This window comes from Nothobranchius furzeri, chromosome 3 (assembly GCF_043380555.1).
Source record: "Nothobranchius furzeri strain GRZ-AD chromosome 3, NfurGRZ-RIMD1, whole genome shotgun sequence".
In the NCBI taxonomy this organism is placed as follows: Eukaryota; Metazoa; Chordata; class Actinopteri; order Cyprinodontiformes; family Nothobranchiidae; genus Nothobranchius; species Nothobranchius furzeri.
Genome location: NC_091743.1, coordinates 78,113,479 through 78,137,602, shown reverse-complemented (window position 1 = coordinate 78,137,602; position 24,124 = coordinate 78,113,479). Strand labels below are relative to the sequence as shown.

The 24,124-nt window shown below is 47.7% G+C and overlaps 1 protein-coding gene across 1 annotated transcript; it reads left to right on the top strand.

The window, feature by feature from the left end:
- gdf5 (growth differentiation factor 5) lies at nt 1-13,842 on the top strand. Its single transcript, XM_015958300.3, has 2 exons — nt 1-1,172; nt 12,471-13,842. Exons 1-2 carry the CDS (start codon nt 545-547, stop codon nt 13,424-13,426), a joined length of 1,584 nt encoding a protein of 527 aa, XP_015813786.3. The 5' UTR covers nt 1-544; the 3' UTR covers nt 13,427-13,842.
- Nucleotides 13,843-24,124: the final 10,282 nt, after the last annotated feature.

The following is a 24,124-nucleotide window of genomic DNA, read 5'->3' as shown; positions in this document are numbered from 1 at the left end:
GAATTATCACTGTTAAATGAGTTGGGACAGAATGACATCACGGCGTAATTAAAGCCGCTCTCTGGAATTCCTGCTCAGGTCTGCTGCAGGATTCTGGAGCACCTGCGGGTTGTTGTGTGTGAGTGAAATATTTTCACTGGACAGAGTTCAAGCTTTGGAGGGAAAGAGAAAAAACGGAGGCAACCGCATTACGCCATACTCTCCTCACATGGAAAAAAGAAGTGGGATTTAAAGAAGTTGTTACATGGTACCAAGCAGAACAGTTCGCTGGAGAGCAGAAGACGGGTCCAGGTCTCAGAGTCTCACCTGTCCACCATCAGCAGTATGGTTCTGACACCTGACCCTGACCAAATGACTCTTTTAACCCTGTGAGAGTCAGACCCCGTTTCTCTAGCGTTTGGGAGCGAGACGCGCATTTTGGACCTCACGGGTCTGAGGATGAGAAAGGTCACTGAACTTCCCGCGCTCCTGGTGTCGGCTCAGCGGGTCAGATCGTTCTGAAGAGATTTATAGACGATGTGCCAAAAGGCTGCAGAGATTTAGGATGAGAGTGAAGAATCTTCCCCTTCTGCTCAGCTGGACGATAGTCTTCCTGCATCCCGTCCGCGGTTCGCTCAGCAGAACCAGAACCACCTTGGAGCGAACGGGAGGAACCGCTGGCTCTTGGAAACCAGCTCCTCGTGTGCGCGTGAGTGCGCTGCCGACCACAGGTGAGACGAATTTTGCCAGTCAGAAACCAGCGGGGATCTCCGCTGCACCGGGGAGGCTGGACCAGCCGCAGCAGGACGGAGCGCAAAGATCCGCGTGCAGAGAGGCTGTGTGCTCCTGGCGTCCCGCCGCTAAGGCACGTGTTGAAGCGCACGCGCCCGCAGCTGTTAACGCAAATGCTGCCAGGAAAGGAACTGAGACGTTTGGAGGAGGTGGCTCACCGGGGAAAGCCGCTTCCAGGGCGGGCGCAGCAGCCGCCGCTGCGCGCAGCGGGTATGAGCAAAAACAGAGCGCGGCTGTGGAGCGGGGCGTCAGCATCAAGTCACCGAAACCAGGCGCCAGGCAGCCGGTGGTGACCCCTCACGACTACATGCTGTCTCTGTACTGGTCACTGAGCAGCGGAGACGTGAACAGCAGCGCGGCTCTGGCCAACACCATCACCAGCTTTGTGGACAAGGGACAAGGTAACTGTCTCTGTCCTCTATAACGAAGACTATAGGCTTTCAAAGGAACAGAAAGAAAGAAAGAAAGAAAGAAAGAAAGAAAGAAAGAAAGAAAGAAAGAAATGAAAAACTGAATAACTTTCCTAGGATTTGGATCCAGTTCTGGGATCAGATGGTTTGGAAGCAGCAGAATGTTCTGTCGGTCATGTTTCAGTTGTAGGGAAACATCACTGCTGCTGCTCACACACAAACCTTACTTAAAACCAACCATTTAGTTCTGAGTGAAGATTTGGTGAAGGAGGGCTCTGTAGACCTCCACAGATCTAGGATCAGTAGGAGAAAGAACAGGATCTGAAGGGAAGGCCTGTGATTGGTTTAGCTCATACTGGAATAAAAGATATTTTAGTGTTTGCATTGAAAACTGTTCTTCTCGACCTCTAGGGTCCCCCAGGGTTCAGTTTTGGGTCCTTAGCTTTTCTCGATCTACATACTTCCTCCAGGCATCATTCTAAAAAAACTTAGTAAACTATCACATTTAATGCCTGGCAAGCCCGACTAAATAATATATTATTAAGTCCGGCAACACTCCATCGATGGCTCTCGGGCTCTACAGTTGCCTTTCAAACGATCTCCCGCACGCTACTGGACAATGAACAACGTGGCATACTCACCACAACGGATGTCGATAAACGAGGTTGTAGAAGGTAAAAATACATCCTTTTTCTAAATAAACAACTTAAAAACGTGTATCTGCTCCTGGTTCAATAAAGCCCAAGTCCCAATAGTCCAGAATTAATGTAAAACCCATTTAAAATGAGCGGTCGCCATTTTTTTCCACTCTTGCATCATCCCGCCCACCAGACAAACAGAGGTCCGTGATTGGTCCACAAAGCAGATAGGTCACTGTGACCGGCCCACCATTGTGGACCAATCACAGCGCTCTATCAGTTTGAAACCCCTCTAGAGAGCTGTGATTGGCCAGCCAGAATGCTGCTAGGGGCTGCAGAGGTTCTAGTGGAGCGTTCCTAGACCAAAGTTTGGTCTAGTTCACTAGACTAGTTCTGGGCTAGTTCACTAGGCTACACATGTATGCAGATGACTGACTACTACTATGTCAGCCCAAGCTCTCCTGCAGTCTGTGTTCAGGATCGTTCCTCTGTAATTAAAACCTGTTTTTCCTCTAATTACCTTCATCTAAATGAGGACAAAACCAATGCTATTGTAATAAAAGTAGCCGTGGGCAGCACGGGCAGAATATCTTGCCCTCCGGTCAGAACCTGAACACACCACCAGTAGGCAACGACTTATAAAAGACACACTTTATTGCACAACCAATAATAAAACACAACGATAAAACACCATGGCCCAAGCCCTCTCTTGTAAAACCAACTGTCCAGCATGAGTCACGTAAGCAGCGGTACTTAGCTGTCACGGATGGTGTGACCCCCGTCCCCGGGGTCTGAGCTTCCAACGCCGTCCAACGCCCCGGGGTGTAGCTTGCGAGGACGGCGGGTAAATCCACAACATAAGTCCACTGCCAGAGTCCGTAGCGGCAGATGTCGGCGCGGCCTTGGCATCACCTATGCCCAGCCCTAACTGTCTAAAGAAGGCGACCAGCCTTCCCTCCTGGCGCTGGAACACTAAACACCTGTTCAGCTATCTTCGTCGCCGGCAGCCCTACCCGGCTGCGAACGACCCCTCCCCCCAAAGTCCGATGCCACAATGACAGGTCGACCACGCACCCCTCTCAGCAGACCTGTCACCTTTTTATCCTCCCTGGCCTCGTTATCCATAACGAGGACCAGCTGGTGTCCAATCACCACACCCTCAGAGCCCGGCAGCTTCCGTCTTCTGCCCATCACACTCTCCCCTTCTTTGTCCTGAAGGACTCGCCCTCGAGTCCTAGATCTCCACATGATAATCCTTATGCCAAACAGGGGGTCTCCTCTGACGAACCACGCGTTGCTCCACAGCTCCAGGTCCCTCGACCTTCTCAGGGATACGTCCTCCCGATCCTCTTCCAACCGCACCCCCTCGAGCAGCCTCTCCATGCAATGGGGCAGGGTTGCTTGAATCACCGGAGCCCTTCGTCTCCGAAAACCGTTGAGCACTCCTGCTGATGTCCTCCCAGGTGGCATCCGGCTGATGAACCACCCGCTGTTCCGCACGTCTGTCGATCTCCCCAGGGAGACGTCCTTCCGGTCCTCCTGCAGCAGCACCTCCTCGAGCAGCCTCTCCACGTGATGGGGCCGGGTCACTTGCGCCGCCAGACCTGCTTGTCTCTGCAGACCGTCGATGAACCCTGCTGGTGTCCTCCCAGGTGGCATCCTGCTGACGCAGACTCTGCCGCGCTCTCTCTCGGGACCCCACAGCCATCGGTGCTGCAACTAGTGGAAGAGAAGTGCACGGCTTAAGTCGGTTGAAATGAATCACACTCTCAGGACCCCCCTCAACGGGTACTAGCCTGTATAACACGTCTGTCACCTGCTCGAGGACCCTAAACGGTCCCCTATCTCGCCTCTGAAGCCTGGGACACACCCCTCGTCTCCTCAGCTTATTTCTGACCCACACTAAGTCACCTGCCGCGTAGAACCGGCGGGAGGCCCTAAAATCATGTGCCCTCCTTTGTTGCACCGATGCTCTGCCCTGATGGCACTTCACCGCATCCACCATCGTAGTGAATGTTTCCTTCAGCCTCGTCACATACTTGTCTACTGAGGCAAAGGCTTCACCTATCCTGGCCTTCAAGTACCCAGCATTGCCTCTTCCTACAGGGGTCTCAACAACAGAGAAGGGGGCGGGCATTTGACCCACGATACACGCCCCCTCTAGTTTCCCTGCACGTAAGGGCAGTCCCGACGTAAATGCCGGTTACAGCCACACTCCCAGCAGCCTCCAAACCTCTCATTTCCTTCCCTCCGGGAATATTCTTGCCTAGGCTGCAAGTTTGTGTTCTGAGCGTCACGACGGTGGGGACTAGATGCAGCAGGTACTGACAGTGTGTGCACCACTTCCTGGAGGGATTTCACCTCCTGTCTCAAGCTCTCAACCACCCCCATTAGTGAAGCAATGCTTTTATCATCAGCATCTTTCACAGTTATCCCCCTCACTCTTGCGTCCGATACTGAGCTGGTCTCCAAGCTCCTAATGAGCTCAAGCTCCGCCGCCAGGTCGATGGCTGCTTCAAGCGACGCGGGCTTGGCGCTCCGTAAACACACTCTCATGTCTCCATTCCCCACATGAGCTATAAACTGATCTTTAGCCAACATGTCTCGTATATTGGGATCCACTGTCGGATAAGCTTTAACGACAGCCCGTCGTAATGCCATCCCAAATTCTCGGACACTTTCATTATGCCACCTGCGTCGAGCGGAGAAAACAGCCCTATTCCAATCAGCGCTGTCACACGGATCCAAACACTTCCCCATTTGCTCTTTTAACACGGCATAATTAGCTTTAACGCTCCCCGACAAGCCATTGTAAACCTCTCGAGCCTTGTCAGACAACAGAAGACACAGAAACTTCAGCTTAAGGGGCTCATCCCAGTTATTTACATCGGCTGCCATTTCAAATTGTCCAACCCAGTCTGCCCATTCGCGGCCAACACCGGAAAAGCTCTCCGGCATAAAAATCGTCCGAGCTGCTGTGCTCACGGGCTGATTTTCAGCTGGTCTCAACGGAGGAGGTGTGTTATTTTCAGGTTCTGACATTTTGGATTGCTAGATCCCACTTCTGACACCAGTGTAATAAAAGTAGCCGTGGGCAGCACGGGCAGAATATCTTGCCCTCCGGTCAGAACCTGAACACACCACCAGTAGGCAACGACTTATAAAAGACACACTTTATTGCACAACCAATAATAAAACACAACGATAAAACACCATGGCCCAAGCCCTCTCTTGTAAAACCAACTGTCCAGCATGAGTCACGTAAGCAGCGGTACTTAGCTGTCACGGATGGTGTGACCCCCGTCCCCGGGGTCTGAGCTTCCAACGCCGTCCAACGCCCCGGGGTGTAGCTTGCGAGGACGGCGGGTAAATCCACAACATAAGTCCACTGCCAGAGTCCGTAGCGGCAGATGTCGGCGCGGCCTTGGCATCACCTATGCCCAGCCCTAACTGTCTAAAGAAGGCGACCAGCCTTCCCTCCTGGCGCTGGAACACTAAACACCTGTTCAGCTATCTTCGTCGCCGGCAGCCCTACCCGGCTGCGAACGACCCCTCCCCTCAAAGTCCGATGCCACAATGACAGGTCGACCATGCACCCCTCTCAGCAGACCTGTCACCTTTTTATCCTCCCTGGCCTCGTTATCCATAACGAGGACCAGCTGGTGTCCAATCACCACACCCTCAGAGCCCGGCAGCTTCCGTCTTCTGCCCATCACACTATTCTCTTCGCACCAAAATCAGATGCTAACCCACACTTGGACCTGTCCTTTCTCTCCGTTCAGCTCAAGCCTTGCATCACCTGCCTGGGCCAAAAGTCAGCTCCAAAGGCAACCGAAATACGTCCGTAATTCTCCACTACCGATTTATGCATTTACAACACAGAAACCTTTTGCAAGCATTAGTTTCTGGAATGGTCAGAGGCAGAGCACCATCCATTTCCTTTTTGCTATGCTAGCCTGATGCCGTGTCAGCATTTTCAGAAGATAATTGTGGAAAAATTGTTGAATCTGAACTTTTGAATGAGGCTGTGGCACAAAGCTACATGCACTACACCAGGCCCTCAAATTAGACTGGACTGAACTGGAGCAGTTGGTGTGCTGTTCACGACCGTGTTTCGTGTACCTCAGTCATGGTTGTTCTGGTCCAGCGCATGTCGAGTACAGCAGGTGGCAGATGTCATGTCCCGAGACAACGACGGGTGTTTCAGAGTCAGGTTGGTTATCGAATCACTTCTCCCCAAATTTCAGTCAACCTGAGGGAAAGAGATGTTTCCAGAAGGTTTGTGTTCTCGTTCATTGCTTGTTTTGGGTTTTTTATGTTCGTTGGTTTATGATAGTGTGGCAGTCATGAAGGTTGAAAATGATAAAAAAAATAACTTAGCTGCATAAATAAAAGACTCTTCAAATGTGAAATGGGAACAGGTGCTTTTCAACCATCTTTAACCATAGATGTCCGTTGCTGCTAATTCGATTCATGCCTAAAATTATATCTATTTTATGTGTTATAGTCAAATTAACCTTTTCTACCTAATTTAGCGTCAACTTGATAGCAAAAACACAATTAATTCAGACCTTAAGGGGTTGAACTTGATTCAGAGCTGCTTCAGATTAACTCCGCGGTCAGATCATGTTTCTTCCAACTACGTCGCCCAGCTCATCTTAAACACATACTAAAGCCTCATCTGGAGTCGGTCTTACATGCTTTCATCACGTCAAGACTAGATTACAGTAACTCTGTTCTGTTGGGCGTAAACAAGTCTGTGGTTGACTGTCTACCAAAAGTCCAGAGAGCAGCAGGAAGATCTCTCACCAACCCAAACAGGCGCTATCATAACACCCCCTTCAAGCTGGCTATCAGTTCTCTATCAGACAAAAATCCATCTTCAACCTGAATTCCTCATATCTCACTGAGCTCACCAGCCCCCACAAACCACTCCCAGGTCAGCTGACCATGAATATCCTGCAGGTGTATGGTGAACAAGCTTCTGGTTATACTGGTCTGAGTCTTTGGAATGACCTTCTCCTAGTGAGAGTCCACCTCACTTCCACAGATGAAGTCCCATCTGAAGACACATTTCTATCTAGCTTTAGGAGAATGTTAGTCTGCTACCTTAGCTATCATGCTTATGTTTATTATGTTGGGCTGCACGGTGTGACATGGTCGGGGAATACGTCTAACCCAAGACATGCAGAATCACAACCCGACACACCCAAGGGTGGAAAGTTGAGAGGAGTACTCACCCCGGCTCATGACAGTACCCCCCCCCCCAATGAACACCTCCTGGCCTCCTAGCAGATGCAGCCTCAAAGTCCCAGATAAGGTTGAAATGACGGATCCTCGATGAAGGAGCGGGGGACCCAGGACCGCTCCTCTGGGCCATAACCCTCCCAGTCAATGAGGTACTGGGTTCCCCGGCCACGGGGACGAGAATCCAGAATCCTGTTAACAGAATAAACAAGGCCCCCCTTGTAGAGCCGAGCAGGCGGGGGAGGCGCAGGAGTATGGCAGAGGGGACTCGAAACCAAAGGCTTAACCAAAGAAACATGAAACACAGGATGGACCTTAAGGGAGTGAGGATGGACCTTAAGGGAGTGAGGGAGGTCCAACCTAACCGTGGAGGGAGTGGGGACATCCAAAATCCGGAACAGGCCAATGAATCTGGGTGTCAGCTTGCGGGTGGTCGCCTTAAGCGGAATGTCTTTAGAGGAGAGCCAGACCCACTGACCGGGGGCGTAACCTGGAGCCGGACGCCGCCGGCGATCAGCCAGCTGCTTGTTCCTACAAGCTGTCCTGTCCAGCGCTGCCCGGGTGGAGGCCCAAGCACGTTTGGCACCTCAGAGGAACTGTGGAACCGTGGAGGGAGCTGACGACTGTAGGGGAAACAGGGAAGGTTGATAACCCAAGGAGGACTTGAAAGGGGACTGACCTGTTGCTGTGGAGACGTGACTGTTATGGGCATATTCGACCCAGGCGAGGTGGGAACTCCAGGATGACGGGTGAGTGGAACAAACACAGCGCAGCATGGCTCCGAGTTCCTGGTTCATCCGCTCACGCTGTCTGTTGGTCTGCAGATGGTATCCGGATGTGAGAGCTACCCGAGCCCTAGAGCCTCAGCAAACTCCTTCCAAACCCTCAAGATGAATTGGGGCCCACGATCAGATAGAATCTCCTCCGGGATACCATGCGGGCGAAAAACATGTTTGATGAGGAGTTGAGCAGTAACTGTAGAAGATGGGAGAGACTTTAAAGGGATGAGATGGCATGCTTTGGCAACCACAGATCAAGAAAGCGCAATTTCATCGAAACTTCTCAGCAGCTACACAGCAGGTGATCTCCATGTCCAAAATGTGCGTAAGCAAGGTCCTTAGTCAACTCAAAGTTGCGCACACTTTTCCGCTAAGTTTTCTTTCATAAATCCCAAAGTTTGCGTGGAAAGTTGCTTACGCAGTTTTCTGACCCCGTTTTGTGCGTAAGCAAGCTTGATAAATGAGGCCCCACAAGTCAATGAGCTGTCCATGTGCAAAAACATAAAACATTGTTCAAATCTAAAGACCATCATGACAACAGAACACAGCAGAGTCAGAACAATCACATTTGAAATATATAAAACTAGAGGTAAGTAAATAAATAAAACGTTGGTACAGTATGAGATAAGAAGATGAATACATGAAGGTTACTGGAGAGTTTTCTTCTGGCACTCAAGGAGTACAGACGCTTCCCTCTTTCGCTCCCTTATCTTTTTTCCCAAGGCTCTTTGTCCTGTCTGCCCACAGAGCTCTTCTCTGCATTTCTTCTGAAAAACTCTATTTTTACTAACCACGGATTTGAAAAAATGGTCATTCAAAGTGATCGATAAGATTTTTTCAACAATGAGAACAGAGCAGGAGGCTCCCACATGCCCACAGGGGACACACCCGGTGGGATATATGCTGGATTCCTGGAAGGAGTGGAAGATCATATGTCTCAACCAGCTGTCCATTGGGGACATCGAAGACGTGTGGATATTTGGTCTGATGATCACTGGATTTCTCCTGATTGGAGTGGGAGGATATCTGGTTTTCTGGAAATTTGGGTGGACGGGAGCAAGTGGAGGGCGACCCGCACCCACGGAAAGCATCATCCGTGTGGAGACTTCTCAGACTGGGACGTTACTTGAGGTGAATTGTAAGCTGGACAATGTTCTAGCTGCAATACCGGTATTAGTGCGCAAAATGGATGTCATCTCGGAGAGTCACCGGATGGTATGGACAAGTTTAAAACCCAAAATTGGCTTCACTGAAGGACTGGAAATGATCAGTTTAAAGACTGAAGGCAGAGAGGAAAATTTTCTCAGCCTGACCCAAACAAATTCTTGTTATCTGAATCTGATGCCCTGGTAGGACCTGTTGGTACGTCTTCGTCTCCAGCAGCGGACCTGCTGGGTTAAAGGATGCTGGCTGGTTAGGTGGTAACATGGCTGACTAGTTAGTAATCCGGCTGGCTGGTAGGTTAGCTGGTTGACCTGTCCTGTGAAGTCCACAGTAGGAGTTGGTGTGCCTGTGGGAGCAGTTCTTGGCTCCTCTGGTGGTGCTTTTCCTCTTGCTGACTCGGCCTGCTGGCTTCAAGATGATGGACGTGTTTATTTAGCAGCAGAGAAGGAGAAAACTTCCCAGCTCGTCTGTTTCTGCACCATGAGAACAAGCATGTGTGTTTATTCTCAGACGTTAGACACGTCCGTGCTGCTGTTCCTAACATCTGGTCATGTCTATGGGAGGGTAAATAAACACTCCTCAGACACCCTCCCTTAACCGTTTGCTGATTGGCTTAATGAACTGACCTGTAGGAACGTTTACTTGGTGAAGAGCCTTGAGACGACCCGGGTCCTGATTTGGCGTTTTATAAATAAACTGAATAGAAAATTGAATTTTCTGCATTTGAAACTGAGTCCAGCCTTTCTGCTGCTGCTGAAGCTCAATGTTTCCAGCACTGATTCTCAAGTCCGCATCTTATGATGTGGACTTGATTTGTCCTGAGACCTCAGCTAGACACTGTTCTGCCCCCCCCCCCCCCACCCCACCCCCCAAAAATAAAACTTTCTCCTTTTATCATTTTTAATTTTCTATTTCTTTTATGTAGTTTTGTCAGTTTTAGTCTCGTTTGTCTCATTTGTGAAAATCTGGTGACTCTAACATGACATCATTAACCTCCATCGCTCTTCAAGGTCTTTATAAGAAGCTCAGTAAAATGAAAAAAAGATGAGGTCCTGCAGCTGATGAAGAAGACAATCAGCTCAGAGACCCGTGGGACCAGGTGCACTCATCCGCTGTCTGCACAGGCGTGTTGTGGTCTTCCCCTCAACCAGATGAACTAGTAGTAGCACGTTCTATGTTAAGCAAAGTAGAGAAAGTTACCATTGGGAGAGGGATATGTTGACAACAGTGTGCCCTCCAATGGCCCCCTCCAGGAAGCTATCACAGCTCAGAAGAACACCGTGTAGGCCAGGCAGCTTCATGTGTGGAGCACATTTCATAAACAAAGGCCATTCAGTGAGCGTTCCATTAGCAAGAATAGCACCAACATTAAAATAACACGACACCATGATTTAAACACAAATTCATTTCAGATTTAAGAATAAAACAAGATAAAGTTAACGAGTGAGCAGCTACAGCGCAGAAGGTGCAGCATAAGAACATTCATTCAAAAACTGATGAAAACATGAAGGTTTTCAGTTTTGATTTAAAGTTTCTAGAGTTGGGGCCGATCTGAGGTCATGAGGAAGCTGATTCCATCTGTGAGCAGCATAGTAGCTAAAAGCATCTTCACCCTGTTTGGTTCTGACCCGGTTCTACCAGCTGGTGCTTCCTAGTGCCAGCAGTAGCTCAACAGGTTGTCCAGTAACCGGAAGGTTGCAGATTCGATCCCGGCTATGGACAGAGAATTCTGCTGTTGTGTCCTTGGACACGACAGTTAACCCACCTTACCTGCTGGTGGTGGTCGGAGGGACCGGTGTGTTCGGCAGCTGTGGCTACAGTGTAGCTCCTCACAATCAGTGTGTGTGTGGTTAGAACCAAGATTTGGTGTAGTGCTGAAGTCCTCCCACTGATAGAATTACAAACTTCTTATCTGGGTGTGACTTGGCTCAGGCTTCTCTGGATCCCTTCTCTGATGTGTACAACTGGCTGAAATTCCCGCCCACTCACCTGCACCAGGTGTTCCAGCACTGATGGGAGAACCACGTGGATAGACAGGAAACAACAGATGGAATGTGAGGAACAAATCACGAGGGGAAGCTGGTTTGTTTGTATTTCTGGGTTGGCTCAGATGTGGGTTTTATGATCAGGGCGGAGCGTCTGAACATCATAGGTATCAGTCAGTCGTCAACAGGAAGTTTTCCTGGCTTTGATGTGTTAAAATCAGCAGGGAGGCAGAAGACAGACGAGTGAAGTAATGAAGTAACATCAGGAATAGACTATACAACTGTGTTGTAGTAATAATAAGTAAAAAGGGCCTGTATTCATATAGCACCGTCTTATGGTTTTACAACCCCCCAAAGCACTTTATAACACAGCAATCCATCCATTCATACACGCATGAACATGCTGGTGATGATGAGCTATGGTATAGCCACAACTGTCCTGGGGCGCGCTGGTGAGAGTGAAGCTGCCGAGCACAGGCGCCACCGGTTCCTCCCACCACGAACCTGCAACCTTCCAATGACTGGACAATCCACTCTACCTCCATCCATCCATCCATCTATCTATCTATCTATCTATCTATCTATCTATCTATCTATCTATCTATCTATCTATCTATCTATCTATCTATCTATCTATCTATCTATCTATCTATCTATCTATCTATCTGTCTGTCTGTCTGTCTGTCCGTCAGTCATCCAGGGTCGGGTTGCGGGGCAGCAACCTTAGCAGAGTGGGCCAGACTTCCCTCTCCCCAGCCACTTGGACCAGTTCCTCTGGGGGAATCCCAAAGCATATCCTGGCCAGCTGCAACACACACACACACACACACACACACACACACACACACACACACACACACACACACACACACACACACACACACACACACACACACACACACACACACACACACACACACACACACACACACACACATACACATACACATACACATACACATACACACACACACACACACACACACACACACACACACACACACACACACACACACACACACACACACACACACACACACACCCCTGGAGGATCACTGACTAAATGTATTGACATCAGAGTTTACGTATTGAAGCTGTCTGGTGTTTATATGAATCTTTCCACAGAAGCTAACATTCATAAATGAAACATGAATCAGTCCCTTTTCAAAAGAGCACTTCTACATTTCATTAGTTTAGTTTTTTAATAAACAATCTGCACCTATAAACAAGAGGAGACTGCTGGAGATCAGAGGTGTTGGTGCAGATCGCTGTTGTGGTTCAAAGCCATTCAGAGAGAAACCATCTGACGGCGTCCAGCTGGGAGGTTTCCTCCAGACCAACGGGATTTACGAGTCTGAAGCCAAAGAAAGTAAACATCAGAGGAGATGTATTTAACTCAGCGGTCAATGTGCTCTGGAAATGTTGGAGGAACAAATAAAAACCTGTTTAACCACGTTTGTGTGTTTTTCCTGGCAGATGAGCATGGACCACTGATGCGACGTCAGCGCTATCACTTCAACATCAGCTCCCTGGAACCAGATGGGCTCCTGGGGGCCGAGCTCCGCATCCTGAGAAAGCGCCTATCTGACCCCCGTTCAGCTTTGAGGAGCTCCACAGCTTCTGGGGGAGGAGGAGGAGGAGACTCATCACCATGCCTGAAGCTCTACTCCTGTTCTTCAGGAAAACAGAAACCTGCTCTTCTCCAGATAAAGACTGTGGAGGATCTATTTACTGGATTTGGCAACAAATGGGAAGTGTTTGACATCCATAAAGTCTTCAAGGGGTTCAGACCCCATCAGGACCATCAGCAGCTGTGCATTGAGCTGGAGGCACTGGGGCACAGGGCGGGGCGGCCTCTTGACCTGAGAACTCTGGGGTTCTCTCGGCTCGGCAGGACCAACAAGGAGAAAGCCTTCCTCCTGGCCTTTGGCAAAAGCAAGAAGGGCGACCTTTTCTACAATGAGATCAAAGCTCGTCTGGGCCACGACAACAAGACCGTCTACGAGTACCTGTTCACCCAGAGACGAACAAGGCGGGCTCCCATTTCCAGGGGGTCTAAGAATCCTCCCCATAGTCCCACCCAGACTTCCCCCCAGCACCAGGTAGAAAAGAAGAGGCCACATTGCCATCGGAGGAGACTCCATGTTAACTTCAAGAAGATGGGCTGGGACAACTGGATCATTGCTCCACTGGAGTACAACGCCTACCACTGCGATGGTGCCTGTGACTTCCCCATCCAGTCCCACCTGGAGCCCACCAACCATGCCATCATACAGACCATCATCAACTACAAGGCCCCAGAGTCTACTCCACCCACCTGCTGTGTCCCCACCCGCCTCAGCCCAATCAGCATGCTTTACAGCAACTCAGACAACAACGTGGTCTACAAGCAGTACGAGGAGATGGTGGTGGAATCGTGTGGTTGCAGGTAGCAGACTGGACGCAGTAGCAGAAGTTCCCCATCAGAGATGTGAATCATCAGACTGCATCCCGAGGACTTAAAGACTAAACAGATATGATAATAAGTCCAGAACGCCCACTCAGATGGTTGATGGGCCTGAGGGAAGCCAGAAAATAAAAACAGACTAAAGAAACATCTTTATAGTTCTGCTTAGATGTTTATCTGTGTGCTGATTGGTGCCAAACCCTGGAAGACACTATTGGAATGTGAAGTGAGTTATGTTCAGAAGTACTTATCTGATGGAGACGTTTGTCTTCTCCAGGACTTTTTTAAAGCACGAGAAGAATCTGTGATGTATAAATACGACCGATGATAAAGTGTTTATCTGACCCACTCCGAATGTGGGAACGCTGTTAGATTAGTCCTCAATAAAGAATGTTCATCTGACTGGGATCCAAACTCCTATCTGTGAACCAAACACACACACACACACACACACACACACACACACACACACACACACACACACACACACACACACACACACACACACACACACACACACACAACATATATACAATTAGTGTTACTATCATGGTTATTATGGCTACATTGTGATTTGTTAGTAAATATTCTATTTTGTAAGAGAAAACAGAGATAACTCTGGATAACCTAGCCTTTTAGATGGAGGCATGTTGGAGGCAGGGCAAGGGAGAGTCAACTTTACCGACTGTACATTCCACCTCCCTCTACTCCCCCACTTGTCCAGGTCTGGGCTAACATCAGATTTTAACCATAGGCCCTATCAAATAAAAATGTTTTAAGCCTAGTCTTAAAAGTAGACAAGGTGTCTGCCTCACGGACTAAAGCTGGGAGCTGGTTCCACAAGAGAGGAGCCTGATAACTCAAAGATCTGCCTCCCATCCTAATTTTAGATATTCTGGGAACCACCAGTAAACCTGCAGTCTGAGAGCGAAGTGCTCGGTTAGGAATGTATGGAATTAGGTCACTGATGTATGATGGAGCTTTATTATTAAGAGCTTTATATTTGAGAAAGAGGAACTTAAAAGCTATTCTGAATTTAACAGGCAGCCAATGTAGGGAAGCTAAGGCAGGAGAGATATGATCTATCTTTTTAATTCTCATCAGAACTCTAGCTGCAGCATTTTGGACAAGCTGAAGACTTTTAACTACATTCTGTGGACTTCCTGAGAGTAATGAATTACAGTAATCCAGTCTTGATGTAATAAATGCATGAACTAGTTTTTCAGCTTCACTCTTGGAAAGGATGCATCTAATCTTAGCAATATTGGCCTGTATTAGCATAGCGCCTTCTTAGGGTTCTACAACCCTCCAAGGTGCTTCACAACACAATCAGTCATTCACCCATTTACACTGCACACTGACAGAGGAGAGGCTGCCAAGCACTGGTGCCACCAGTCCCTCCGACCACCACCACCAGGCAAAGCGAGTTAATTGTCTTGCCCAAGGACACAACGGCAGCATTCTCTGGTTGGAGCCAGGATTGAACCTGTAACCTTCTGATTGCTGGACAACCCATTCTACCTCCTGAGCTTCTGCTGTCCCAAGGTGGAAAAATTAAACACTACAAACCTGTTTAACGTGGGATTTGAATGACATGTCCTTGTCAAAGATAACACCAAGGTTCCTTACTTTGTTCTCGGAGACTAATTTAATGCCGTTCAGGTCAGGTGAGAGACTAAGCAGTTTCCTTTTCTGAATTTCGGGTCCAAAAATAAGAACTTTGATTAGGTTCATCAGGGTTAATGGATAGACATAACCGAGTATCGTCAGCATAACACTGGAAGTTTATCCCATGCAGTCTAATGATTTTACCAATTGGGAGCATATATATAGTAAAAAGAATTGGTCCATGTCATGACTTCCAATCCTTCACCCTCCTCTGCCTCCTCATTCAGTCTTTATGCAGCACAACTGGTTCCTCTCATTTAGCTCCAGCCACGCCCTGTTTTCCCTAGCAGCTTCAGTCTGCACCTCATCAACTCCATTCATCTCACCTGTTCCTGTCATCAGCTTCATCCACTTCACCTGCTCCTGACTCCTCAGCTCATCACTCACACCTGCTCCCCCTGCTATATATTCACCAGTCAGCCGCCAGTTCCCTGCCAGATTATTGAAAGCCCACGCAAGTAAATCTTCCAGCCATTCACCCTGCCTGATCTCAGCCTCCGGACCTCGTTTTTGCTCCTGACCCCTGTCTTGAATTCTACCTGCCACCACGACCTTCGCCTGTCTCCGACTCTGTCTCCAGCCTCGCCCACCTCTGGTAACTCCTCAGAAAATAAAAGACTTTTTATCTACTTTTACTGTGTTTGGCGTCTTCACGGGTCTTCTGAAGTTCTGATCATGACAGTCCAAGCACTGAACCCTGTGGTACTCCACAAGTAACCCTGGAATATGAAGATTTGTCATGCACATTTAAAAAATGAAATCTATCAGACGGGTAGGATTTAAACAAGCCTTTCTAAAAGAACATTGTGATTAACTGGGTCAAAGGCAGCACTGAGATCTAACAAGACTAGAACCTAATAACCTTGACTTCTACAGAACCATCTTCAGCATAAAGAAGAACAAGAAGTCCTGGAAGTGCTGGTCTGGCCGCCACAGAGCCTGATCCACCATCATGGAGCATGTCTGGGATCAGATGAAGAGACAGACGGATGTGAGGAAGCCAACATTCACAGAAGATCTGTGGTTAGATCTCCCAGATGTTAGAAACATGTAATCACTGGATGTGAGGACCCAAACTGACAACTGCACACTGTTTAACTAAAAGCTTACTCCTGCAGGAACTCAAACAACGTTTTCATGGATTTTTCTCCTAACAGATGATCCAATATGGCTTGGCTTGGGTCAAAACCAGGGAGGTAAAGAGCCGAATCATCCAATAACGAGCGGGCAGAAGGCTGGAGTCAGAGATCAGATCTAGGGCCATGAACCTTTCTTGGCTGCTTAAAACTTTTGCTCAGTACTATAGAGCAAGAAGGATGATTCAAAACCATCCAAGCAGACAGGACGTCCAAGAGGAACTTCTCTGCAGCCAGACCTGGGCCCTGTGGCATGGGGCTGAGGATGCAGGAGCTCCTGGTGGCAGGGGCCTCACATTGCAGGAAGACATTGATGCCAGCTGGAGAAATCAAGTCAGACCTTTCAGTTGATAAACTGGTAAATAAAACGTCTTCATTGTGAACATCAATCAGGACCCAATCTGACATCTCTGTGGGAGTTATTAATATTTTCTCTTGCAACCTTGAACTTTCGACACTCTTTGTCTGGTTTTCACCCACAGAATTCCAACGTTGGAGAAAAAAAAACAAGTTCCAGCTGAGATGAGGGGCTTCCATGTTTTATCCAGCTGAGTGAGTGAAGCGGAGCCTGAAGAACCAAAACATGAGCTGCCGTCTGAGTCCTCCTGTTCCTCACTGTATATTTGTCCAGCACAGAGGAAATAACTTCTTCTTCCTACAGCGTTCTCATGGCGACACCTTTAGTGCTTTCAGCTTCCTGCTGCGGTGGTTCTGCTCATCAGCCAGTGGGCCGTAAACCTCGGCCCAGTCCGGAAACTCCAGACGGAAAACCGTTACAGGTAATTAGACCCGAAGCTTCAGCCTAAAGCGGGAGTCAGAACATATGCACACACACACACACGTACGCACACACACACACACACATACACACACACGTATGCACACACACACATACACACACACGTGCGCACACACAGGCACACACGCATGCACACACACACACACGCATGCACGCACGCACACTCACAACGTTTGGCTCCATCGAGGCATTCCAGACGATAATTTGTTTCCTTCAGATTAAAGGCTGAACCTCCGTCTGTGTGAAGATGAGGAAACATTCCCGTGTCCAGGGGTTGGTGCACACCTGGATCAGACCTCATGATGGAAATCAGGTGCAACAGTTGTTTCCTTTATCACCTAAATACCTAGAAGGTCAGCTGGGGGGTATCCCCATCAGGAAACCAAGTCCGGAAAGGTCCGTTCTAGCTGGTCTTCCTGCTTCCTCTCCGATGGAAAACAAATGACCTTTCAGCTGATTGGGAAAGCTGTGAAGGACCTAACATGTAGTCCAGTTACACTACGGTTCCTCTGGTGAAAATATGAAGGTAAAAGTAGTTATTAGTGTTTGGTGCATTAACTTTGATAAGTTGTGTAATAATCAGTGAGATTACTGAGTGGATGTAAAAACACGGCTGCGACTCTTGTGCAAAATGCTTGATGATGACCTCGCTGTCTGCTACACTCAGGCCTTCACCACCACAACACCACTGTGCTGTCGGAAGGCAACCAAACATCTTTCCGTACCTCTACCTCACCCACAAGAACTCCCGTGTTTCCTAGACCTCCCTGTTACCTGTGAAGTTCCACAAATCTTCCAGCTGATTTATATGCAGTTTTCATAACATAGTGTGCATTGTCCCTTTATGGTAAAAAGTGGAGGCAGGATGTGATCCACACACCTGAGCCGTGTGTCAGCAGAGTCACAGGTGGGATAATTACTTTGTGTTAGTAACTTTTTCTGTAGTAAGGAAGCAGGGTTAGGGTTAGAGGCTTTCTAAACTCACCTACTTGATTAAAAGAGCTGTGTTCAACTTCAGAGGAAGGACTTGTTCTTCCAGGCACAGGTTGGGTCCTTCCTCGAGTGCTAAGACCCACATTTTGAACGTCTAGCCTTTTGACTTGTTTCCACCGTACATCACATAAAAGGTAGTTTTCCACGAGTACTAGTCAGAGTGACTTGGATCAGTGCAGCTCAGACCGACCACCTTTTCCAAGAGTATGGTTAAGTCCCGTCTCCCCAGTTTCTGTGTTAATAGCTCCCACCTGCCTCTCGTTATCCCAGTCACTCAAATTCCCAGCTCCTTGTGTTTTTAAACCCTCTAAGTCCTGTGTGTCGGTTCATTGTTTCAATGCCAGTGTGCTCTGCTTTAAAACCTTCAAACTTCCTCACCAGCCTGTGGATCCTCACCTCTAACTCAACAGCACCCACTGCCTTTTCCAAACTTGCAGTCCCTGCGTCGTTGAGACCCGGTGAGCCTGAGTACTGAGCTGCTTCAGGCTGAGTTGCGCGTTCGAAAACCAGCTAATGTTTTGCCGCCTAGCAACTGTGACAGCGCTACTTAGAAGTAAAACTGAACTTTGCAGCAACACACTAAGAATATCTGAGTGAAGGCATGATTTCTGAGGTGTTTTGGTAATGCCCTTTAAATGTGCCAAATTCTGATTTGTATAATCAATGAAGTTGATTTGCTGGTGAAGGTTCTCAGTCATCCAGGTCATGGTAATCCAAAGGATCCAAATGAAGGCAACTTCATTTGAAGCCTTTGGATGAAGTTTATAAACAGGAATCACTTCCTGACCTAGTCGGTCTTCACCGTTCCCTGACACGGCCAGTCGGGTGCACAAGCATCCTCTCTCTCTTTGACCTTGAGGTCAGAGCCTCTCTGCAAAGCTTGCGGGTGATTTCATCTGATTAAAAACACGGATTATTCAAACATTTTAGGATTCAAACATCTTGTTCATTCAACACATTTGATTATTTCCACCTATGAGTTGTAAATTCCTTTTATTCAGGGTGTCTGAAGATGTACCGTCTTCTGGGATGGGTCAGTGAGGGGCTGGAAACACCTTACGTCATTGTGATCTTCCTCTTTGTTTGTTTTGTTTAGAGTTGCCAGACCTAAATAACCCCTGCTGGGAGGGACTGGGAATCACTTTATGGGATTGGGATACTTTTCCTAGTTCATTGGGATTGGGACAAGAGGAGTTATTCACAATGGGAAAAGGTTGGGAAATCAAAGAAAATCCATTCCTGTGTCCGCCTCTTCACGGCTGCAGCAGTTATAAACCACACCTGTCCTAGAAAAGAGCTCACCTCCTACCTGCTACCGTAAAAAGACTGTAAAAACCTACGTTTGGAATGTTGTGAATACTTATAAGTCTGCTTATTGATGGCATGTCACGGATAACCATGACAACCAAGATGGATATCCACGCTCTGGGGTGGGACGAAAACAATGGAACGAAGAGGAAGTGAGACACTTAGCCATGAAAATTATGACATACCTATCACTTTTCCATACTACATCCAGAAGAAAGATTTCATCATTTTACTTTAGATTTTTGGAGAAATACTCCAAGCAGAGCTTTCCAGGAAAGATGTGAAATAAGAAATACTGTACATTCCTGGATGTGCCACAAGCATCCGGTCTCCGTGTCAGCTGAAGTTTAAGGCATCGGTTCACAGCCGGACGGGACACAGAGAAAATAAATAAATAAATAAATAAATAAATAAATAAAGTAAGAAGGTAAATAAATAAATAAATAAATAAATAAATAAATAAATAAATAAGGTGTAGTTCATGAGTGAGTGAATGGATAATCACATCTCTGTAGAGCACTGCAACGGTCTAGAACAGCATCAAATCTGTTATTCTTACTGTTCTGTGAGGCGGACGACAATGGTCCTCTTCACCCGAACAAGTCCGTTCATAAAACAATAACATGAAACGTCTTCCTCCTTCTGCTGGGACAGAAGGAGGCTCCTAGACAAGTTCCAGGAAAATGACCTTTAAACACTTCTACATGGCATTCCTAAAACAAACAAAGATTTGTCCTGGAACCATCTGGACTAAATGTTTGGTTCTGGTCTGGGCTGAAACAAACTCTAAGTGTTCCTTCAGGATGACTGCAAATGTTCTGGGACTCATTTGGAGAAGTTTAACAACTAGAAGATGTTTCATCTGGAAACAGATTCCTGTCTGGAGATGGGATCCAATCCAACCACAGTTTTAGGTCAGAACCATTTCTGGTCGCAGCCCATGAACTGGATTGGATCAAGACCTTTTAGAAATGTGAAATTAATCTGTGGGTTATGGATTCTGTTGGATCAGGACTTAACCCGTTAGCCACAGGGTCAGAGCTGCACACCAACTTTACCCTAACACAATAAAAGCTGCTGCTTCAATGGGACCCATCATGATGAAACTTTATCTGAGAGGATTTAGTGCAGAGAACATGTTTTCTATCAACCCCAGGAATATTATAACTTAGGATAAAAGTTATCCTCCGCTTAATCTGAGTCGGGTGGTGGCGGCAGCAGCCTAAGCAGGGAGGCCCAGACTTCCCTCTACCCGTGTGCGCCAGTTCCTCCGGGGATATGACGCGGTATGGGGGCCAAAATTAAGACTACTGCCCAGCAGCAGGAGGCTATATAAATTCCAAAGAAAACCACCAGTTTGATTAATGATAAACTGGTGCCGGTAACTGAGAGGCTGGCGCTGCTTACTGAGAAATAGCACCTTTACCAGTGTTACTACTAGATACGCTAGGGACTAGCAGCCCTCGGCTGGTCATTGACTGGTTCACACACTCCCTCTGCTGTCTATCAGCATGGATAGGCTAGCGTTAGCCTGGACGGGCTGGTATTACCATTGGAGAGGCTAACCATTAGCGTGCCTAGGCTGGCCACTAGCCGGATTTCCTACCCCCTTGACGGACCATTAGCATGGATAGGCTGGCGTTGGCATCGGAGAGGCTAACCATTAGCGTGTCTAGGCTGGCCACTAGCTGGATTTCCTACCCCTCGACGGACCTTTAGCATGGATAGGCTGGCGTTAGCTTCAGAGAGGCTAGCCATTAGCATGTCTCGGAGAGTAGTAGTAACACTGATAAAAGGGCTATTTCTCAGTAAGCAGCACCAGCCTCTCAGTTACCGGCGCCAGCTTATCATTAATCAGATCAGTAGTTTGCTTCAGAATTCATATAGCCTCCTGCTGCTGGGCAGTAGTCTTAATTTTGGCCCCCATACCACACCATATGGGGACTCCCAAGGCTGAGGTAATAGTCCCTCCAATGTTTCCTGGGTCTTCCCATTAGGTCTCCTCCTGGTTGCACGTGCCCGGAAAACCTCACCAGGGAGGTGTCCTAACTAGGTACCCGAGCCACCTCAACTGGCTCCTCTTGATGTGGAGAGGAGACAAAAGTCACATCTCTTTCAAATTCGACTGAGGTTCAGTTTATTTATCTAGTGTCAAATGACAACAAGAGCCGTCTCAAGACTCTTCACAAAGGAAACGTTCCAAATGAAGCTACTTATCAGTTCATGTCAAATAAAAACACATATTCATTAGTTTAAAATGTTATTATCTTGATATTAAAGTGATTATTTATTGATGTCATTTCATAGCCCCTGTTGACCCCAGTTTAGTAAAAATATAAAAACAATTAAATTTGCCATTGTTTGTTACTTGGTGTGCAAATGAAAGCGTTGAGAAGATTTTAAAGTAAAGAAATGCGTTTAAACATGCATGAAAGTCTGTAAACACATCTGATTCCTTAGCGCCACACAGGTCAGAGTTGGTATTGCAGCAACAGTAACCCATATGCATCAAACACCAGCTTTCCACCTTCTGCACGTTGTATTTCCTGTTGCTGCTGATGCAGTCAGCATCTCTCAAGGATCAGACCCTTCTGTCCATGTGCCGTAAACACACATAGAGCGGATCAGCTGTGCTGCTCTGCTGCCCCTCCCGTCTCCCTCTCCCCCACGGCCGTGCACGCACTGTCACACTTATGAACAGCATCCAGATTCCAACCCAGCGCTCACATGTAGTCAGAGCAGGGCAAACAGCAGGATCTCCCCAAACCAGCAAGGCTGCCTCGGATAGAAGCGGTGCCACCCCTGCACAGCGTTCATCGGGAGGAGGACTTTCATGTCAAAGGCAAACGTGAAACACGGAGTACGATATCTTGTGTGTCCCTAAACAGATACTGAATTTCAAGATGGCGCATGAATATAGAGAGTTGACCACAATTTATGCATACAAAAATGGAAATTTTCAAGTTAATATGAATATTTTGGTGAGAATTATTAATAGAAAAGACATGTTTGTGATGGTTATAGACAGAATTTGATATCAAACCCAATGTGGCTGAAGGTCACAGACAGCTGTGGTCATTAGAGCTATGTAGAGCAACTTGTCTGCTCAATAAAACCAAAAAAGCTATAAAAACATTGAATTCAAGCTAAAAAAAGGTCCAAATTCCAGCTAACTGGTTAAAACCGAGGTGGAGCTCAGACAGCTGACGTCTGTGATATGGACCATAACCGTCTGAGTCACAGCAACGCTCCTGAACTCCATCTAATTTCAAAGGAAGAAGGTCTCATCTATAATTTCATGTCTACTGGGATGCATCTGGAGTGTGGGCAGCAGCGCAATGCATCCCACAGTTTATTTTTTTCTGTTCTTTGTTTTTAGCAGGGCGCTGAGGTTTGCACACAGGTCAAAAGGCCGTGTCCGTCATGCCGAGGAGCAGCCTGGAAACTCACATAAAACCTGCTGAGGTTCAGAATTCACGGGAAATTAAATGTTTTATTCTGAAAGAACGAGGACCGCGGGTCAGCTGACGAAATAAAGGACAACAATGACACCAATAATAACAACATTAAAAGACCTTTAACCACCCGTTGACCGCCATCAAACCCCGTGCATTCGGATGTAGCATCAGGATTGGTACCTTCATCACAAACCTGCCATATTCTGTCCTTTATGTGTCTGCTGCCCTCTGGTGGAGGGTCTGTTTCTTCTCTATCCCTGTGATGTTGCAACAGAGCAGCATGAAACGTATCAGTGTTACAGTGATCTTACACGTAGCTGATCTTTTATGCACGTGCAGCACTGTTTAAAGTAAACAAACAATCCCTTCAGGAGGATAAATAATGAGTGTTTATTTTAATCAATGTGCAAAGTGAGTGACGCCAAACATCCAGCTACAGTCATCTTTGGGTTCCTCGTGCCCTCATGTACCCACCAGGTGTCTGGGAGTGAGGAGGTGCATGAAGCTGCCGTGAGTGGCCCTAAACACAAACATGTGCAGTCAGAAGCTGAAGCTCTGGCCAGCGACCCAAAGCCTTCTGGGACACATTCAGATGCACATCATGAAGAACTGCTTTTGGATTTCTTTCCTCAAACATTTTTTAATTGCTTTGTGACGTTAACCAATCAAGCTGTGACGGAGCAGCGGCCGACTGCTCCTGGTTCCGGTCATGGAATCGGGTCTCTGGGTCTTTCCTTTGTGATGCGCTAAGCTCTGAACTTTACTGACACACACATGGGTGGTGACGTGTGTGTGTTGACGCTCAGCATCACCCCCACCCACTGAGTCTGACCCCCGGCCTCCGTCACCGAGGCACGGGCCAATCAGGTGGCCCCCTTCAGGTGGCTGCCAGGTGTTGCACCAATGTCAGCGTGGAACGACAGGACGTACGTTTGTTGTGACTTGATTCCACCACGGATGAGTCCCTCTCCTGCCCTCCTGCAGGTCCGAGTGATTTCCAGACTCCTGTCGTGTCCCAGTTGTGTAACTGAACAGTGAATAAAATGAAAGCCAGTGCTCTGGTTCTGGCTCCTCCCACATGCTCTCTCTGTTAGCTGACCTTTGACCTCATTAAGGGATTCAATCTCTGCTTTGTGTCACTGCAACACGTCTCTCTTGTCTCCGTCAGCAGAAATGCAACCATTTCCTGATAATAGGATTTAATAATAATGTTTCCCAGATTGTGAGTCTACGGATCTTTTCCTTCATGTTTTAACCAGAATCTCCCCCAACCACCACGGAGAACTTCACAAGATGTTTGGTATCAGGTTGAAGCTCGGAGT